The following is a 19,066-nucleotide window of genomic DNA, read 5'->3' on the forward strand; positions in this document are numbered from 1 at the left end:
CGTCCTCACCATGACCCCACTGGACATGATTACCTCCCAAAGGCCGGACCTCCAAATACAATCATGTGGTGGGTAAGGCTCTAACACATGAATCTGGGGGGGGGGGGGATGTAAACATTCAGCCCTTAACGAGGCCCAGGGGCTGCACCTGCACCTCCTGCCTGGAGGGGTTTGAAAGGGGAGTCCTGACTCCAGGTTTCCATGATGTCCCACAAAGCACAGGGCTGCCCCTGGCATGCCCTCAGCATCACCCCTCACTGCCTGCTGGTCGCAGCCTTTTCTCAGCACAATGACCCCACCGAGGGCCTGGCTCATTACAGAACCACCCAAAAGACTTAAAATACTATGTGCACAGCTTACGGCTCAAAGAAACCATCTGCTATTTTTGGTGAGAAAAAAGCTATTCTGAAGTAACAGTCGCACTGTGACACTTTGAAAGGCAAAATAAAAATAAGCCCAGGGTAGGAGCAGAGAGAGAGCGGCGGGGCAGTGTCCTCTCCAGAGGCCCCCGCCCCGCCCCATGGGCCTCCTCTGCCCCTTTTCAAAGCCGCCCCTCCGCACCCTTTCAATATCTCAGTCTGCGGATGGGGGTCCTTTGCCCGAGCCAAGGCTCACATTTCCAGAAAGGGGACCTTCGCTCGCTTTTCTGTTTCTTCTAAGACCCCCTGCATCTTCGTTTCAAAGAAAACATTACTTTGCCCTGTAGTTCTCTCTCTCCCCAGACTTTCCTGCCCATTTCTGCAGGCTTGCTCCCTCCCCCGTAGCTGCCTAGAAGGCCGGGGCTTCCGACTCATGGCCTAAGGTGCTTTCCTCACCCTAAATCACAGACGAGATGCTTCAGGTAGATGCCCACCGTGCTTGTTTTTAAGACACATGTATCTTGAACAAATATCTTCTCCAACGCACCCTGAGGTTACCCGGCTGTGGTTTCTCTCAAGATTTTCTATACATTTTCCATTCATTTTCTATACCCCGCTTCCCCGGCTCCCCGCCCCCGGCCTGCTTTAAAGGATTCTGCGTCAAGGAGGTGTCCTGCCTGTCACAGGACAGGGCTCTCCGGCGTGCGGAAACTCCTGTGCCCACTGTGAATACCTTGACAAATACTTAGGGCCAGAGAGAAAACAGATTTGATAGGAACTAGAGTTAGGTGACATCGGGGAAGAAATCGCTCTAACTTGTGCGGTGGACGGGCCTGCCTGGCGCGGCTGAGGGAGGTGCCCAGGGTGTCTGGACCTCGCCACGGGCCTGAAGAAGAGGCACCAGCTTCATGCACAGCTCTGTTTCCCCCGCAGGCTCGTGCATCTGCTTCAGAGCTTTCTCGAAGTCCTCAGTTACTTGCAACACAGAACATTCTCCCCATTCCACGGTCTCAGCTCCATGATCCTGAGATGACCACCTTTTCTTTCTGCACGTGCCGGCTTCAGGGCGTTCCACTTCTGCGCGCTTCGTGAATTGAAGCCTGTTTTCGTTTTTTTCTGGTGAAGTCCCTGCCTCTGCTCACAGATAGGAGGGCCTGCCCAGAGCACAGCAGCTATTGATTTCCGGCAGAGTGGCGAGGTCAGTGCTGGCCGACTGGAGAGGGTGACCGCCGCGCTCTCCCAGGAGAAGGAAGATGCCTGCCTGGACAGCTGTCCCTAACTAAGAATTCACTGGCAGTGATGCCCCGGGGACATCCGCAGGCAACTCGGGTTTAATCCACTCATGAGCTGTGGGAACCCCCCCCCCCCCCCCCAGTGGAGATGCTGTCTGGGCTGCTTGAATTTCGTCCTTCTTCCAAAATGCATCTGTATTTCCAGACGGCTGTTGGGAAGAATCATGTGTCCAAACTCTCTGAATTTCCAGGGTCTCACACCAGTTCCTGACATCACGACAATCCAATGATGTGGGAGAATCCAGGGCACTGGCGGAGGTCCCCTCTGCACCAGAAGGGACCCAGGTGGCCCAGACCTAGCCCTAGGTCCAGTCTGCTCAGTGCCACGCAGAGGTGCTGTAAGGGAGAGCCACTTGCGGTCCCCCTAGGATGGAGGCTGGAGCCCTGGGGGAGATGTGCATCCCGAGAGAAGGCAGATGGTGGACTCAGCACTGCGGCCCCCCGTGAAGGGCCCTCTGTTCTCGCTGTGGCCAGCACCCCCTGCGACTCCAGCACAGACTGCCGTCCTCAGGGGCCCGGTCTGCCCGGGGCTGCTCTCTCTCTTTGCAGCCCCCCCGCCCCCTAGTCATCGCCTGGCAAAGTTGATCTCACCCATCAAGAACCAGTTTAATGTCATCTCCTCTGCAGGTGATATCCTTCCTGTCTCCTCGGAAGAAGCAATCACATCTGTACCTCTTAGAGGGTGACCCAGAGGCCACCAGAGGGACAGGCTGGAGGGGCGTTTGCTTGCTTATGTGAACATCGGCAGCCCCAGAGCTGACCTTGCAGGCCCTGAGCCAGGCCAGTGTCTCGCCTCCCTGTGGCACCGGGCACACAGTAGGCTTCTTAGTGAGAAAACTCCTTAGAGATCACGCAGGGCGCGGGGGAGCCGCGATGTTGCTGACTATAAATGGTTTCTCAGGCTTCGACAGTAAATGATTCTTTCTTTCAGGAGCAAATCATAACGAACCTACGACCTCATCAAACACTCGGGCCAAGTTCTGCTGAATTGAATTGATTCTGGAGAATATTAAGATTTTGAAAAACTGAGGAAATGCTGAGATAAACCAAAAAGAGGACATCATTTAGCCTGTTCCTGCAATTCCTCTTAGTAACGACCGTGGCTTTAAAGGAGAAAGCTCAGAGGAGGAGAAAATCTCACCCCCCCCATGACTTACAAAAGAAATCCAACCATCTCAACAAAAACAGAAACTTGCTCCCAAAGCCCTATTTTTGGTCCAAACGGTGCTGCAAGACGCCTCGTTTTCTGACTTGGGCACAAGCGAAGTGCGAACTTTGTCAGGGCGAGGCTATTTTAAGAGGGGACAAAACAGAGCTGCCGCTGAAAATAGTCACTGCCTCGCACGTCATGTGGGCCCTCGGCGTCCGCGGCCGGGCTGCTGGCCGGTCCGGGGGCGGCTCTCTGTTGGTGAACGCGGGGTGCCCATGCCGCCCACCGCGTCTCCCTCCTGGCGCGTGTATTTCCGACTCCTCAGCCTCCACAGAGAAGCCTGGTGATTCTCAGTGAAGTGCTGGCGTTCAAGGCCATATTGGAAACTACGAGGCCTCAACCGAACACAGTAAGACAGATGGCTCAGAGCACCTTCAGGGAGGAACACGCGTCAGCCGTGATCAAGCCTGACGGATGGTTTTGGGGGGAACGTGCGACTGGGTGGCGAAACCCGAGGTGAAAGGACTGGGGTCACTGTCAGCCTGGAAGGACGAGCAGAGAAAGAATGAGATGGGACGCGGATGGAAGTGACATTTTACAGTGAGAAAGGGAAGGTAAGACGACCAGTGGCGAGGCTGGAAGACATCTGAAAGCTTTACAACAGGGGACAATGAAACAGTGACTCTGTGAGGAAGAAACAGGGAACGATAACAACACAACTCAAAAGCCGGGGTGTCCAGGATGAAGGCGCAGAACATCCGCCGGGCACTGCTGCTTTCAGGGTCCCGGGGGAGAGACTTTCTCTAGAAACCACCCCCAGCCTCCCGTGGAACCCCGAGCGTCCCTTGGCCGCGATGCCATCTGCAGGCCACGGCCACGGTCACTGGCTGCTGGAGTGGCCAGAGTGCTCCAGGTCTCCATGAGACAAAGCACCTGGGGCCTGTAAGTCCCCGTCTCCCCCAGGGAGCTGTGCACACGTAACAGGCAACAGTGAGCTCTGAGGCGTGTCACGTTTCCACGCCGAGGATATGATGCAGGCTTCTTCAGTGACCTCAGGGGACAGCCATCCTGAGGCCTGCTTCTGCCCCATTAACGTCCACGTCATAGTTCTGTGACCCCTGGCAGCTGCTGGTCTCCCAGTGCCATGGTGGTATTAAGTCCCCTTACCCGGATAGAGGGTTTTAAAGCAGAATTGCAACCCCCTCCCCCCCAAAAAGAAAATAAGTGTCAAATCAAGCTGAAGTGGTGTGATTTAAATACCCCCACACTGCAGAACACACTCAGAACACAGGCCTGGAGGGAACCATGTCTGCAGCGCCGCTGAGGGACTGTCCCCAGTGCTGGAAGGCCCTCTGTATGCGCCTGTCCCTGCCCACTCACCCCGAGACTCCTGCAATCATTCTGCACGAAGACTGTGATTTCTAACGGAGGCCCAGGGGGCCAGGCAGGAAAAGCCGGCCCTGTTCTTGTGAGAATTCGGGTTGTCTGATCTACGGCCTCTGCAAAGGACGTGGCACCAAGCAGAGTCAGAGGCAGGTCCGGGAAAGCAGCCTCAGAGGATACACATGCCACCCCACCCCCATCTCCCGCCACAACACCCCAGCGGGAGAAATGCCGGGGACCGGCCCCAGGGGAGATGCCAGGGACAAGACACGCAGTCATCCCTCTCAGGGCCCCAGAGCTCGGCCAGGAGGCAGGACCGCACCAGGGAGATGCCCGACTGACGGGGGCTTTCAAGTGCTTGCTCAAGCCCTGGCCAGAATGTGCTCAATTTAATAAAAAATGAATCAAAACGACAAGGATGACAGTGGGAGCTCTCTGTACCTTCCTCTCAATTTTGCTATGAGCCTAAAACTGCTCTAAAAATCAAGTTTATTTACAGAAAGGACTGAGTGTCCAGGCCGTCACGGCCTGGGCTTCTCTCTGAGGGTCACAACACAGAGTCATGAGAAGCCAGGATCTGCCTGTGGAGGCGGCGGGCGCCCTGAGGTGTGGGCCTCCTGGGGACCCTTCAAGCTGATACCACAGCCTCCCTGAGCCCGGAGGGGCGGCCCAGTGAGCACAAGAGCGGGTGGGGGCGCACCTCAACCGGAGACCTCACCAGGCCCACCCAGTGACAAGCCCTGTCACCAGCCCTGAGGAACACGATGGCAGGTTTCCTTCCAACAGAAGTCAGCAGAATAAATCGTTTTGTTTGAGCCAATTAATCCAGAAGCCGCCACAGGATTAATTTTTCGGTGACAATAAAAAAAGCAGCATCAAAGGAATACATGGACTCTTGGTGCCCATAAATGCCCCCACGTCGGTGGCCCTCTCTGGCCAGCACTATAAAAATACCACGTTTTTAGTCCTCACGCTCAGCAGAGGGTGATTGCTTTTTTTAAAAGATTTCTACTCAGAAGCTGCATCAAACCTTCGTACACACGACCTGTAACAGAGTTCCGGCCCTGACCCCAGGCACCACGTGTGCAGCCGCATCTCCGTGGCGCCGGAGGAGCACGCGAGGATGAGGTGGCCGGGCGCCCCTTACCTTGCCCTTGTCGAAGTAGTGGATGATCTCCTGGTACAGCTGCTCCTTCAGCTGCCCCTGCGTCGCCGCCTGGTAGCCGTCCCGCTGGGTCAGGTGGGCCGCGCACAGGTCCTCCGACCACTAAGGCAGAAGCAGTGCGTGAGCAGTGTCACTAGGGCGGGTGTGAGCAGTGTCACCCTCTGCCCGCCCTCGGGGCAGACCACGCAGGGGCTCACGTTGGGAACACGCACGCAGCTGCGACGCCGGGGACCGCGGGGCTGGTGTCACCGGGCTGTGGGGTCTGGAAATGAGGGCAGAACCCTGTGCAGCGGCCCCGAGAGGGCAGACCAGGGGCGGCAAGGCTGGGTCTGGATGCCCACAGAGGACACCCGGTGGGTTCTGGAAAGCACAGACCCATCAGCGTGCTGACGGTGCCGTCCTACCTGGGCTTAGCCATGAGCCAGGTGGCCTGTGTCTGTCTCACTGAGGTATCGGGGTGCAGCCTCGGCCTGTGCTGCTTAACGTTGTAATTGAGAGCAAAGGAGGTACATGGACCCCCCTCCAAGTCATAAACAAAGGGACCAGATCAGATGGGCGGCCCAGCTCCTTATAGACTGGGGGTGCCTCTGCCCCTTCAGCCCCAGGCACACTGCCTGGCACAGCGCGGGACTTGGCCAGTGTTTGGGCACGTGCAGGCGGACTTCCGGGAAGCAGGCCCACCCAGGTCTCAGCAAGGGGGGGGGGGCAGACGTGCCAAAGGGAAGGCAAGCTCACCTGGCAGGCAAATGCTTGAACTTAGGCATTAAATATAGGGGTCGATAGAATCCAATATTTGGTGAGGACTTTCTATGTGCAAGGACTAAGTCAAAGACGGGTCAGAGGTGCCCGACCCAGCGATAGTGCTGCTGCCGATTAGGGCATCGTGATAAAGAACCGGCGGAAAAGATTTCACGGGCAGTGCAGGGTCGGGTGGAGGGCAGGCTGCACGTGGGGTTCTGGGATGGGCTTGCTCAGCAGGGGACCTGGGAGGTGAGCCTGGCACTGTTTTCTGATGGGACAGTGATGGCGCTGCCAAGAAAGCAGCATGCACACTGGTGGGGGGGGGGCGGGGTGCCCCACAGGACTTGGTGCTGGTTGGGCCCTATGTGGAGCAATGGGACCTGTTGTGGCCCACACTTCAGGGGGGCAGGACAAATGGGAGGTGCTGGACAGGCAGAATAAAGCTGGGTACCACAGGCGCAAAGGGACTGGGCCTGCTCGAATGGGGAGCAGGTCCTGGGGGGCCGGCAGGGCTCCCCAAGAGGCTTACTCTCAGCACACACCCCTCCCCATGCTCCTACAGCTGGAGGGGGCATCGTAGGCAGGACCCCAGGGCTCTGAGGGGCAGGCGCAGAGCTAGCCGGGACGGCTCCCCAGTTCTAGGAGAGCCAAGAAAGCTGGGAAACCTTTAACTGGTCTGCACATGTTTCCGTCATGAGCTTAGACTTGTGGATCCTGATCACAACTGAAAGTTATAAATTCATTAGTTATGGGGTTTTCACAGCACGGCTAGATTTCTACTTGTTGGGGAATAAAAGGAAAACTAGAGGATTCTCAAATGTAACGACCATAAATAAGAATAAGAAAATTCAGATTTCAGCCACTGCTGGTGTGGCTCAGCGGACTGAGTGTTGGCCTGCAAACCGAAGGATTGCCAGTTTGATTCCCAGTCGGGGCACAGGCCTGGGTTGTGGGCCAGGTCTCCAGGTGGGGGTGTGCAAGAGGCAACCACACGCTGATGTTTCTCTCCCTCTCTTTCTCCCTTCCTCCCCCCTCTCTAAAAATAAATAAAATCTTAAAAAAAAAAAAAAAAGAAAATTCAGATTTCAAATGACTTCTTTGAACCTTAAAGTCACTTAAAAAACTGAATAGGGAAGCAAAGACCCTCATACCTTTCTCCTGAACGGTGAGATGCAGCAACTTGGTTGCTAGGCTAAAGGCTAATGCTTTTACTGTCCTTGTTTGTGGACAAAACATCCTTAACCAAGAAAGAAGATTCCAGTTGAGGATTTTTAGTTTAAGGACCTAGAGCGTATTTGTCATTGTTATACTGAGAAGAATTGTCATAACAATACACATAATGTTCTTCGGTACTGACTAACCAGCACCATTCATATTTATAGTGGGATCAACACCTATGGAGGAAAAATTGCCACACATAATGATGTAAAAGATGGGCACTGGCCACTTCACTGGAAAATTCAGGGCTCAGTGGGAAACACAATGCAATTGGGCCTATTGATCCAGGTCGTGAGCACACCCTGACAAAGTGAGACCCCAATGGCTGAACCATGATAGTTAATACACCCCTGTATATTTTACGTTCACACGCATGGTTAGTGTTCATGCTTTATGAGAGAGCCTAATGGTGGGCGAGCAGTTTGTCAGCCTTATTTTAATTTCCCTGGTGTAAAAGACATTTTTTCGTATTTGCAGAAATGCCTTGTTACTGAAATTTGGGTTCCGAGCAAACGCAGGCTGTTAAGAGTTCAGAGCGGGATGGCTGGTGGCGGAGGCTCCAACTCAAATCTCCCTCCGTCAGTTACGCTGCTTGGGAGCTGCACACGGTGGGAAGTCAAAGGGGGCTGTTGATCACTAGCATGTGGCCTCTAATGGAGCCCAGCCCGAGCCTGTCACCACCCAGCAGACACTGCTCAGAGCCCGTTGTCACGTGATCTTAGCTGGTTTTCGTTCACTCAGCTTTAGGGGGGTGGCTGGCCTGAGACTGGAGTTAAATCCTTGAATGAGCCTCCTTTAAGGGGCACACGCTAAGTTCTAGTTCCCAACTATTCTTGTTTATCCAGTTCCCAATTTTACTACTGAAAAAAATAAAGAATATAATTAGAAATACGCTCCCATGACTTGCTAATGTGAAAATATAAAACTAGAGGTGGTGTAGGAATCCCTCCTCATGACCGGGTCCCAGTACTCTGCTAAGACTAGTAAGGACGCGTTTCGTCCTACCTCTGCTGCTCCAGCACAGATACCATCCTCCCCCGTTACTGAGTCTCGCCGGCATGAAGAGGGACCTGCTGGCAGCCCACGGTTGGGTGTCTGTGCGTTTACGAGGCTTAGTGACAACATGCTAGGGCCCCTTGTTAAATGGGCCTCCCGTAGGGCCAAGCCTATCATCCAAGTATTTCCCAAATATCTTTGTTTACGTGGCTGCATTTAGTCAACATCCATAAACCCTTAGCGTACAGGGTTACTAAAACGTCACTGAAAAATACCGTTTTAAATAATCTTAAGAATTGTAATGACACAAACAAGCGTGTGTTAATTTTTTTTTTTTTTTTTTTACCTTCAGGAGCTTGGCGTGGAGAAGCAGGGTGTAGGCGGCTTCGGTGTAGTTATCACACTCTTTGTGCAGGTCACACAGTTTGTACAGATACCTGTGGTGACAAAACGCAGGCACGTTCTTAGAAATGTCACCCAATCACCTGTGTTGATGGCGGCGAGAGCTACCTTCTACCTTTGGCAGGAAATCGTATCTAGGCTTTCTTGTATGGCGCTCGCAGTTCATAATGCCCTGCAGACATTTGCTGCAGGGAGCATCGAAAAAAAAAAAATCCAATGACAGTGATATACAATAATTCTAAAAAAAATTTAAGTCCTCTCTTCTTAGGACAAAACTGAAGCTGAACAAGGACATGGAATTATACTTCAAGGTTTCTGGTTCCTTCCCATCTTTTTCCAGAGTTTCCTCCACACATTTGAAATGAAATTACACAATGCTTGTGACTTCTTACATTACTATTGAACCCAAAGGCACACCTAAAAAATCCATAAAAATATGGATGTGTAAGAAGAAAAGAACTCCAATGATCACAGTGACGGTGATGCAAAGAATGTCTCTGTTCTAAAGAAATAAAGGGTGCTTTTTAATGTAAAACACCTACATTTTTGGACAAAAGAAACTTGATTGTTTTCTCAATATTATTACCTTTCTTTTTTTAAAGAAGTAAAAAGAAATCTTAAAAAAAAACAGAAGTTAGAAAATCGTGCTTGGTGTAATAAACCCATCATCAAGCACTAATGCCACATGGGTGATATCCGTATCTGGTCTTCTAAGTGAGACTCTTGCTGAGTGTTTGACACTGGTCCCTAAAAGTGACCAAGAAAGGGGATCAGTCACACCCACCACTCTCGAGAAAAAGGCAACTAACCCAGCGGTGGACAAAAACCCAGCAGACAACATGAGACGTAAGACTACGGTGTCATCATTAACAGGGGGCCGAAAAATACTCACGTTGCCTACTTCCGATCCAGGTAAAACTGGATTTCTCCCTCGGTCCCGTGGCTGACTACGAAACATTACAAGCTGCGGTGGTGCCTTTGTTCAAAGGAGGCATGTGATTCAGTCCCGAAGTGAAATGATCATTTATGTCCTTGCCCTGAGCTGGCCAGGTGTGACCCCCATATCTCCGATCGGCCAGGCAAAGGGCGCCCAGGCTCCGAATACATCTGGGCATCACACCGAATTCTATCTCTAGGCGCCACGATTTCCCACAAGACAAACCCCTGGGGTTCTCAGACATAGCTTAGCATGGGCTCGACAAGGAGCGGTTATAACAGACGTGTAGAGAGGGCAGACCAACCTACCTTATGTACATCTCTTCTCTTTCAATTTCTTTGTAGAAATTCTGAAAAATCAAAGCACAATGCTTTTAAGAAAACCGTTGCAACACAAGGGTGACAGGCACATGAAAAATTCACGGTCCTTCCACGTGCATCCAACCCCGCCACATGGACCCAGCTGTTTGGACTAAAACCATCCAGGCACGTGTGTGGCAAAAGCAACTGTCCGTTCACTCTGGGGTGTGTGTGGGGGGTGTGATTCTAATGATTACAGTTCCTACACTTGAAATGCCGTGATGGCTGAAATCTCCTTCTGTCATGGCAAACACCTGCCTTCTGTTAAAACAAGGTTCTAGCCGAAGATCTGACACCTTAACCATCCTTAAACCATCGCAATCTCATTAGAAGCTAAATAAATAAATGAATGAATAAAAGACCCCAAATGTGGACATGAGCGTGGTCCCAGAATCTCAAGCATGCTGGGCTCAACCTCACCAACAACCACAACCAGGCAACATGGTATGCTAGACCGGAATTGTCCAATACACTCCCCACTAGCCACGTGTATCCAACCATACAGTAAATTTCATTCGAATGAAACGAAGTTAAAAATTCACTGTCTCGGTTGTACTTGCCACGCGTGTTACCGTGGTGGACAGTGCAGATGCAGAACATGCCCGTCGTCACAGACATTTCTATTGGCCAGCTCTGCTCTGGACACACAGACCTTCCAAACCACGGCAAGAACACTGGCTACCACGTAAGTGTCCCCTGTGTCTACGCACAGGTGGGGAAAGGTTCGTTTACATGGTACAAACAACAGGGGGCTTCTTCTACATGTTGTCAAATGTTCTCTGGGTGAGCAGAAGCATTTCTATCGCAATTATATTACTATGGACAGTTCTGTAAACACCTTAAAATATTTCTCTTAGACGTGCAGAACAGTCACCGAACCAGGCCTCAGGCATGAAAACAGCAGCGGCCACTTTCAAGGGGAAAGGCAGCGCCCGTCGTGATGCCAGGACGCCAGCATGGTGCCCAAGATCGGGAGAGAAGCTCACCGCTTACAGCGGCACACCCTGTCCAGTGAGAGGCAACTGCCCGTGCAATTCGTTAGCCAAGAGAGGACGCGACTTCCACAGTCCTGCTCTCAGAAAAGCAATGATAAACAAATTCAGGGTGAGAGGGGCGCGCTCAGAAAACCGCACCAAGGTTTCCACGTTTTGCTGCATCTGAGACGTCCGTGTCATCTGGGTAATGAGGGTGTTCTCAGTGACAACTGGAGCAACGTGACAGCGTCGGCCTTCACTGCCGACTCTGTCTTGCCAGCGTGTCCGAGCGACAGCGCCGCCTCGTCCCCTGAGGCCCTCCCGTTGTCCCTCCTCTCTGAGCCTTGGTCATTCTCCCTACGGTTTCACAATGAGGACTCCATACGGCCTTCACCCCTCTCCCTGAGATAGGGATACGTCTTCTCTTTGCCCCCTAGGCTGCGTTCTGGTCCCTTCCAAGGACTTCAAAACCCCTGCAGAACCCAAGGACGGCCACCTCCAATCCCAGTTTCTAAATACGACCTGTGCGTCTCTCTGTGAAAGTTCAGCTGCTCTGGCGCTCTGCTTCCGGGCTCTGCACGCAGCAACTGGACACCCCCCGGGCCACGCCGCACCGGCGCTGACGTCCGTGCCGGGTTCTGAGCCACCCCACCAGGACCACGTCCCCAACGCCAGTCCCCCACTGCGCACTGGGCTTTCAGAACACACACTTAGCATTCTGTTTTCATTCCGTACTTCATGGCTAAGACAGACCTAAGATTTTTAGAATTCCAATTGGAACCATCTTACTTAGCCTCGTACAGGGGCCACGGAGCTGGATGTACGGATGGCTCTACTCCATTGAAGAATGAGGGGACACACCAGGATTACTGGCAGTAATTAAGGACTGCGGGTTACCAGGTGACAAATGACAGGCTACTCAATTACGAACGTGCATTTTGTCCATTGGGAACCACGGTCGCTACACAGGCAGCAGGGGGACGCTTCAGGGACTTAGCCCGCTGGACAGAGTGACCGCTCCCATCTCTTCTTTTCCAATTTCAATTCATTGTTTTAAGTCCAGAGAAGAGTTGAACATTAATGAACCACACAACACAGAATGTTCCACTAACTCCATTCTCTGAAAAACCACAGTACAGGTTCCGAAGGAAGCCTGACAACGGGCTTAATGCGCCACCAGCTCGTCCCATGCTCTTTGTCACTTCAGCACTTCGAGGGCATTCTGCTTCGTGAGGAATGAGGACATCCTACAGGTTTCTAACACGCGCTTACACATCTGTGTGCATGTAGAGGTATAGATACATATTCATACCTTTGTGAAACTTGGTACTTGTTTCATTAAAAAATGTACCAGGACAAAGGGTAAAAATGGACTGGGAAATTAAAGATTTATCTGTATCTTTCATATGACTAAGCGTGAGCTGGGCAGGAACCGTTAGGAGGCAGCAAGCACACCTCTCTGTTAAAGCTGTTTTCCTGTTTGCCTTTACTCCATAATCTGTTTTACGTTTTACATGAAACACTGGTGATAGGCTGGAGCCCCCTTTTCCTCCCCAGGAGCTGGGTAAGAAGAGGACCTCGGACACTCCATGGGAGATTCCAGCGGTCGCGAGCGGAGCGGACGCACGTTCCCGATGTCAGATAAGCTCAGGGGTGCTCAGTGGGTGTCCCGGCAATGCCTGGCAGGTGCTGACGGCGGGTGCTACGGGAGGCTCCATGGGGAAGAGCTCATGTTTGCCTCGGGACCTGTGGCCACGGGCGTCGTTAAAGGAGCTGGTTTTCTGACCTCGGACTCTGACTCGGATCCAAAGCCGCGTTCAGAGCGCAGCGCCATTTTTCCAGTAGGCTTCGTGTCCCCATGAGCATGATGGTGCTTCTTCAAAACAAAGAGTGGCTGCCGTCCTCAAAGCTGAGAACCAGATAAAACACTCTAATCTTTTTTCCTTCTGGACACCGACCAGCCTCCCGGGCCCCATGACCGTCAGAGGGAGGGCTAGAGAAGTTCATCCCTTGTAGGGAGTGGTTTTGAAAAGGTTTCTGTTTCTCTCCTGCAGAAAAACACTGACTTCTAGTGCAGGTGCACCACACTGGCACCGGGAACACAGATGACGTGGGACAGAGGCAAGAATGTGGGGAAAGCAGCGAAGCAGGCCCAGGCTCCATCCTGCGCAGAGCGCAGAGGTCAAGGCCCTCACCGGGGCGGAGCCTGCTGCTGCCCCACGCACGGTCAGTCTCCAGGTGAGTGTGCAGCCAGCAAAGCCCGTGGCAGACCTCAGGGACAGACGACTCCAGCTGCCCGGGACCCTCATGGGGGACAAGAAAACATCCCCCGCTGTTTCACGCTGCCTGGTTCTCTCCCGGGCCCCCGACGAGACTGGAGACCGTCCTTACTCTGTTACAGCGGTTTGGGTTTCTGGCATTTGTTTTCGATTCTTTCCTAGAGTTTCCATCTTTATGCTCACGTATTACTGTTCGCACGCAATGTTACTTCTCCTATTAATGCCCTTCCTGTACTCATCAGTTACTTTAAATTCCTGGTCTGGTAATTCTCGAACCTTGGCCATGTCGGAGCCTGGCTCTGATACTTGCTCAGCCTCTTCAAACTGTGTTGGGTGTCTTCCAGGTGCAATTTTGTGCTGGCAGCAGATGTGGTGTCCTGGGGGAAGGGATGCAGCCCAGAGACTGGGAGTGGCTTCTGTCCCTGGGCGTCTGCTCCATGAAACTGCTGAGACCCTCTGCTTCCTCCTGTCTCCCGGTTTTGGGGACAGACACTTTCCCTGTGGACTGAGAGGACGGCTCTACAAGGAGGAGCTGATTTTCAGTTTGCCGGCTTTTCTCTTGGGGTGAGGATGGGAGTGAGACCTTTCAAAGCTCCTCCTATAAACGGGACCAGAAACCGGAAGCCCCCTTCTGCAAAGACCCTTTTTTCCAAATACAGTCACAGGCACGGGCTCTGAGGGTCAGGATGTGGCCACCATCCGAGCCAGCGCAGGACGTGCTTACGATCTCCAAATACGAGGAAGCACTTGAGACCTGTGATGGCCGTGGAAGCAGCCGGGGCAGAGCGGCGTGGGCAGACGTGTTCATAGAGCACACCTGCCAACAGTTCTTCATGATCCCGTCCCCTCCCCAGACAAGGAAACGAGCAAAGGCAGCTCGTGGTGCCGCGGGAGCCCCCCGGCCAGACAGCTGGACGTCGCAGGCCCACCGGGCGGCTCGGGGCTGAGCGGGCGTCACTCACCAGCACGTTGACGGTGCAGCTCATGCGGTTCTCCTTGTTCTCGTCATGCATGATGGTCCTGTAGTCCAGCAGCCTTTCCATGAGCCGCACAACCAGCCTCACGAAGGTCTCCCCGGTCTTGGCGAGGTACTTGTGCTTCCGGCAGTGCTCCAGGAGGCTGCAAGACAGGCCCGCACACGGGTCAGCCCCGCCGCAGCCGGCAGGGGTGCTGCGCGTGGCAGTCACCACCACTAACGCCGGGGAACGGCATCTGGGCGGCAGAGCTCACGGGGGTCTCACTACAGCCTCCCCGTCTCTCCCCTGACGTGAGTCCCCTGCTGAGCAACACTCACATTTTGTCAAACAGCACTTTGTACTGCTCATCCCCTCTGCCTCCTTCCACTTCGTGATCCAGCTTGGTGATGATCTCATTTTCGAACTATAATTAAGAAGAGGAAGCGTGAGTCATCCGAGTGGCACGTATATCATGTTATGACGGGGGTACCGGCAGCCCGCACGCCGGCGAGGGGCCGTCATCAGACAGCTCCTTGTGCCTTTGAAGCAGGATTTCATATAGGAGTCACTGTCCCTGAGCCCCTGGGGACTGCTGATGGTCCCCTTCAAGGGGGGAGCTTCCATTTCCTTCCCTGGGTGATGGAGTCTAAACACGGGGATTCTGATAGGAACACGAGGCAGAGAAAAGAAAGACAAGGAAACGGGAGGGAAAGAAAGACAAGGAAAACGGGAGGGAAAGAAATCACAGTGTGACATGGGAACATGTCTCAAGCTTTGTCTCTACAAGTGACTAACATCGAAAACAGCACCGTGGCTTCCGGGAAGCAGCAGATGGTGTTCGCTCCCCAGCAATTGAAAGAACGGCCACTTCGCTGCCGCTCCCCGATGGATCTCAGGGAAGCGTCTCCCTCTGGATGAAAGAATGGGGTAAGAAACAAAAGAGGCATCGGCCCCAAAGACCCACCAGCAGACGCTTCCCAAAGCCTCTGGATGGACTTCCAGAGCATCACGGGCAAAAGAGCCATCGGAACTAACCGTCTTTCGAACCCACACTTTCGGGAAAACTCCAAATTCTGCTGCCGTCCAAATCGGCAAAATGTTTTCAAAGGGGTCATGGACCCCATGGCTGATCAAGCTGGAAATAGCTGCCTCGATAAGGACAGTTATGCGTCCCCATCCTCACTACCCAGTCCCTCACCCCGGCAGAATTCAGAGCCACCTCAGTACTGGGATTCCCGCCAGGTGACTGACGCAGTGTGGGGGGCCCCCAGAGGCTGGAAGAGACCCAGTTCCCACAGAGATGAACCTGCAGATGGAGGGCAGGAAGAATCGCAGGCAGCAGGAGCAGAGCGCAGGCTCAGGCAGCGAGCCCGCCAGGGGACGCATGCAAGGGTCGCGGGGGCTCGGACGCCGTGTTCCTAGGCAACAGGCCCGAGCCCTCCACCACTACCAGCATCCCATGAGAGCTGAGGCTGCGGGAGAGGAAGCATCCCCTCTTCTCTGGGTCACTGCCGCGTCCCCAAAGGCTGGCACGGCGCCTGGTGTGGAGGATGCGAGTGGGATGCATGCGTGACAGGCACACCAATGACCGCACATTGAAATGGAGTCGGGGAGCTAATGTGTCAGCAAAAGCGGGGCCCAGCAGGCTGGTAAGAGACACTTGTTCTCTCGGCCATGCAAGCCCAGCAGTGACCACACAGGTCCAAGTGCTTGTCACAGGTACGGCAGGCACTGTCCGCTCTCCCCGGGACTCGGTGTGGCTGCTGCAGCGGCGGCAGATGGCGGCCCCCGAGATGCAGGCGAAGGTCTGGTGAGGCCCAGGGAGGAGCCTGAACGCAGGCCCCGACCTGCCCGCCCGTGAGCAGGCCGCGCGCCAGAGTCCCGGCCAGACCCTGCTGCAGGCGAAACGCAGCCGCGGACAGGCCTGCCGAGAAGTATTGATTCCCGCTTGACATCAAGGAACTCAGCAACGTCAGGAACCCCCGGACCTTGGCGAAGCCCCGCAGTGTGCCTCTTGATCTCCGCCAGCACCTCCTTCTCCAGACAAACACCTTCTTTCTGATTCTGTTTGGCCTCAGAAGTGCAGGGATTGTAGGAACACAGGAAAAGAGATGGCTTTATGGAAGAAGAAAGGATGACCTGTGTTTTTTTCTTCCCCGCTAAAGTCTCATGATAATGACTTTTATTGTAAAGTAACAGCCTTTTGATACTAACTCACGACCACTCTGCTCTTTACTGGAAAGAATTCTTCAAAAGGCGGATCTTTTAGGAGTCTAGCACCAGGGAGGCAGCTGGCAACTAGCCCAACGACGGTATTTTCAGACAACACTGTCTCGCAGGTCAGGGCCACAATCAGAGCACCAGAGTCAGAGTCCGGCGAGGGCTGACCCTTCAGAACAAATAACCGAGGTCCAGCGTTAACACTAAATTTAATTACCACGCACGGCTCAGTGCTACACGTTTAACGAGCACCCAGCGGGGAAGGCACAGAGGACGCAGAAAACGTGCCTTATCCTAACACAGGCAAAGGCACACAGGCGTTCCCAATTGCTCAGCCCAGTGAATCAGAGGGCACTTGAACTTGGAGCCCACCTACTGGGAATGGTGTGTTTTCCCTGCTTTCAGGTAAACCTCGCTGTCACAGACGAGGGCAATAAGGACGCTCCGGCTCGTTAAGCAGGCGGCTTATCAAATTGGGCTGATGAATTAAATGTTTTCTAAAAAGAGCGGATGAACGGTAAGGAACTCAGAAGAACACAGCTGATTCTAATTTTACTAACCTCTAGTCGAAACGAAGTAATTTGCACAAACACCTGGCAACCCTGTTCTGTTGATCAGCACAGATTTAACACAGAGATCTGCAGCGAGCTTCTAATTCCAGGGTCTTTGTGAAGTTTTACAGAATGTACTAGAAACCGTTTGCTAGGAACAGGGTGCTGTGCACGGTTATCATAATCAGAATGAAATGATTATGCCTAAATAAATTGGAGAAAGTACATTTGTTGATAGAGCAGAGCTGGTTTTATAAAAAAACGCATTTATTATCCTTGTAAATGCCTGCTGTTTGGCAATTTGCAACAGGGTTCTCTGTGGTTAGGATGAGATTAGAAAGAATTCACTTTATTGCTCAAAAGGTGGCAGAAGCTCACTCATGTGATAAGTGAAATCATTATACAGTATTTCCCCCTCTTTTCCGAGCGACCAGCATCACTATGGAAATGTCCACAGGGCGTCCAACGTAGAATATTGAACAAAGCGTGTCTGTGACTCTGATGCCGGTGGCCCTGTGGCCCTCCCAGGATCTGGAACAGAAGAGGCCACATCTGAACAGAGGGCTGTTTGTTTGGGACGCTGCTGTTACACCACTGTGCTCGCGGGGGTACGGACGCGCTGTTAATTCAGTTAGCGTAGAAGGAAGCTCAGCCTGGGCGCTCAGCCTGCAGTGACCCTCAGGTCATTGGTCCGATGGAAGCGATCCCGGGGTGAAGGGTCTCCGCAGCGGGAAACCCAAAAGCCAGTCCTGTCTGGGTTAGAACGTGTGTTTTGTCGTGGGTGAGGCTTATCATTCCGACCATAACGGTATGACAGGCATGAACCGGGTCAGTGGTTTATACATGGATGAGACCAGCCTGCGTTTTGCAGACGTCCACCTGAGATGGGGGAGCAAGCTGAGAAACGAAACCAGGAAGAAAAGGTCTGCACAGCAAGTCGCCCCCACACTGACTGCGCTGGGAGGCCGCCCAGAGCGGGTGGAAGCTGAAATCATAGACGCCATGCTGACTGCGTAATCGACAGATGAACCTGAACGAACGGTGGCCCTCAGCCCTGGACGCGCTACTGTCTCCTGGTTTCCAGAGCGGCTCCCTTGCTGCCGGGCATGGGACCCTGGTTACAGGCCACCCCTGGCAGCAGATGGCCTCAAGGAACCAGTCTCTGCTTCTGCACCTGCAGGGGAACCAAGCCTGCCCCACGGAAGGGGCTTTGGCAGTGACAGCAGCGGTGAGCAGGAGAGAGTCACCAAAATGCATGTGCGTGGAAAACCTGGCCAAGAGGAAGGAACGGGCGTGGCCGGCCCAGGGCAGCCAGGCCGTCTAACAGTCCTGGCAGCGTGGGCGTGCAGGCTGACACCCCGAAGTACCTGATGCCCCCGCGATCTGTCGCTCTGCTCAGACGCGCTCCGGTTTTTATGTATACTGCAGTGCTCCTGCTTAACTGCTCTGTAAACTTAATTACACACTTAATTAATCTTTGGCGCCCCACATCTCACACTCTGAAATCCCCACAGCCTTCCACGTCCAACGAGCAGGCGGCTCACTGAACTTTAAGCTTTTACGCAAGACCCAGGAGCCTCGAGGTTCCAAGGCCCTAACCTGAGCAGCCTGCCAGCGGCACTGGCAACACCCCCGACAGGCGCATGGCCCAGACGGAGGAGGGCCTGCGGGGAGCATGCAGGGACAGTGAACCCCGGGAACACACCCTCAGAGTGAGGCCGGGCTGAAGGAGATGGTGAGAGTCTGGGCATCTCTTTCCTGGAGGGCTTTTAAGAACAGAATTTGACGTAATTAGAACTGTTGGAGTCAAGGGGATTAGTTTCCATGATCCCTGGAATCGCTTTGGGTCTACGATTCCAAGAAATAAAAGCCTAATTCTTGTCTGTACTCTCCCTTTCAGTATCCCAAAGAATAGCATCAAGTATGACTTTGAAATGGAAATCAAAGTAAACCAACCAACAGAGTCTCAACGAATGGAAGAATAAACAAGATCACACTGCCACCAACTCACTCACATTCCCATTACAGTGCAAATTGGCTTTCCCATCAAGCAGCAGAGGCTGCCAACACCCATTTGGGTCGTT

General features: G+C 53.3%; 1 protein-coding gene across 1 annotated transcript in view; it reads right to left on the bottom strand.

Moving 5' to 3' along the window:
- DOCK1 (dedicator of cytokinesis 1) overlaps positions 1 to 19,066 on the bottom strand; it is a 385,242-nt gene that overhangs the window by 33,769 nt on the left and 332,407 nt on the right. The window contains exons 34-38 of the mRNA XM_090278686.1: positions 14,550 to 14,635; positions 14,218 to 14,374; positions 9,952 to 9,992; positions 8,651 to 8,741; positions 5,332 to 5,451 (exon numbers count right to left, since the gene is read on the bottom strand). Coding sequence (XP_090134812.1) covers positions 5,332 to 5,451; positions 8,651 to 8,741; positions 9,952 to 9,992; positions 14,218 to 14,374; positions 14,550 to 14,635 — 495 coding nt within the window. The remainder of the gene's footprint in view (positions 1 to 5,331; positions 5,452 to 8,650; positions 8,742 to 9,951; positions 9,993 to 14,217; positions 14,375 to 14,549; positions 14,636 to 19,066) is intronic.

This window comes from Furipterus horrens, unplaced genomic scaffold, assembly GCF_987537825.1.
Source record: "Furipterus horrens unplaced genomic scaffold, mFurHor1.1.pri manual_scaffold_5, whole genome shotgun sequence".
In the NCBI taxonomy this organism is placed as follows: Eukaryota; Metazoa; Chordata; class Mammalia; order Chiroptera; family Furipteridae; genus Furipterus; species Furipterus horrens.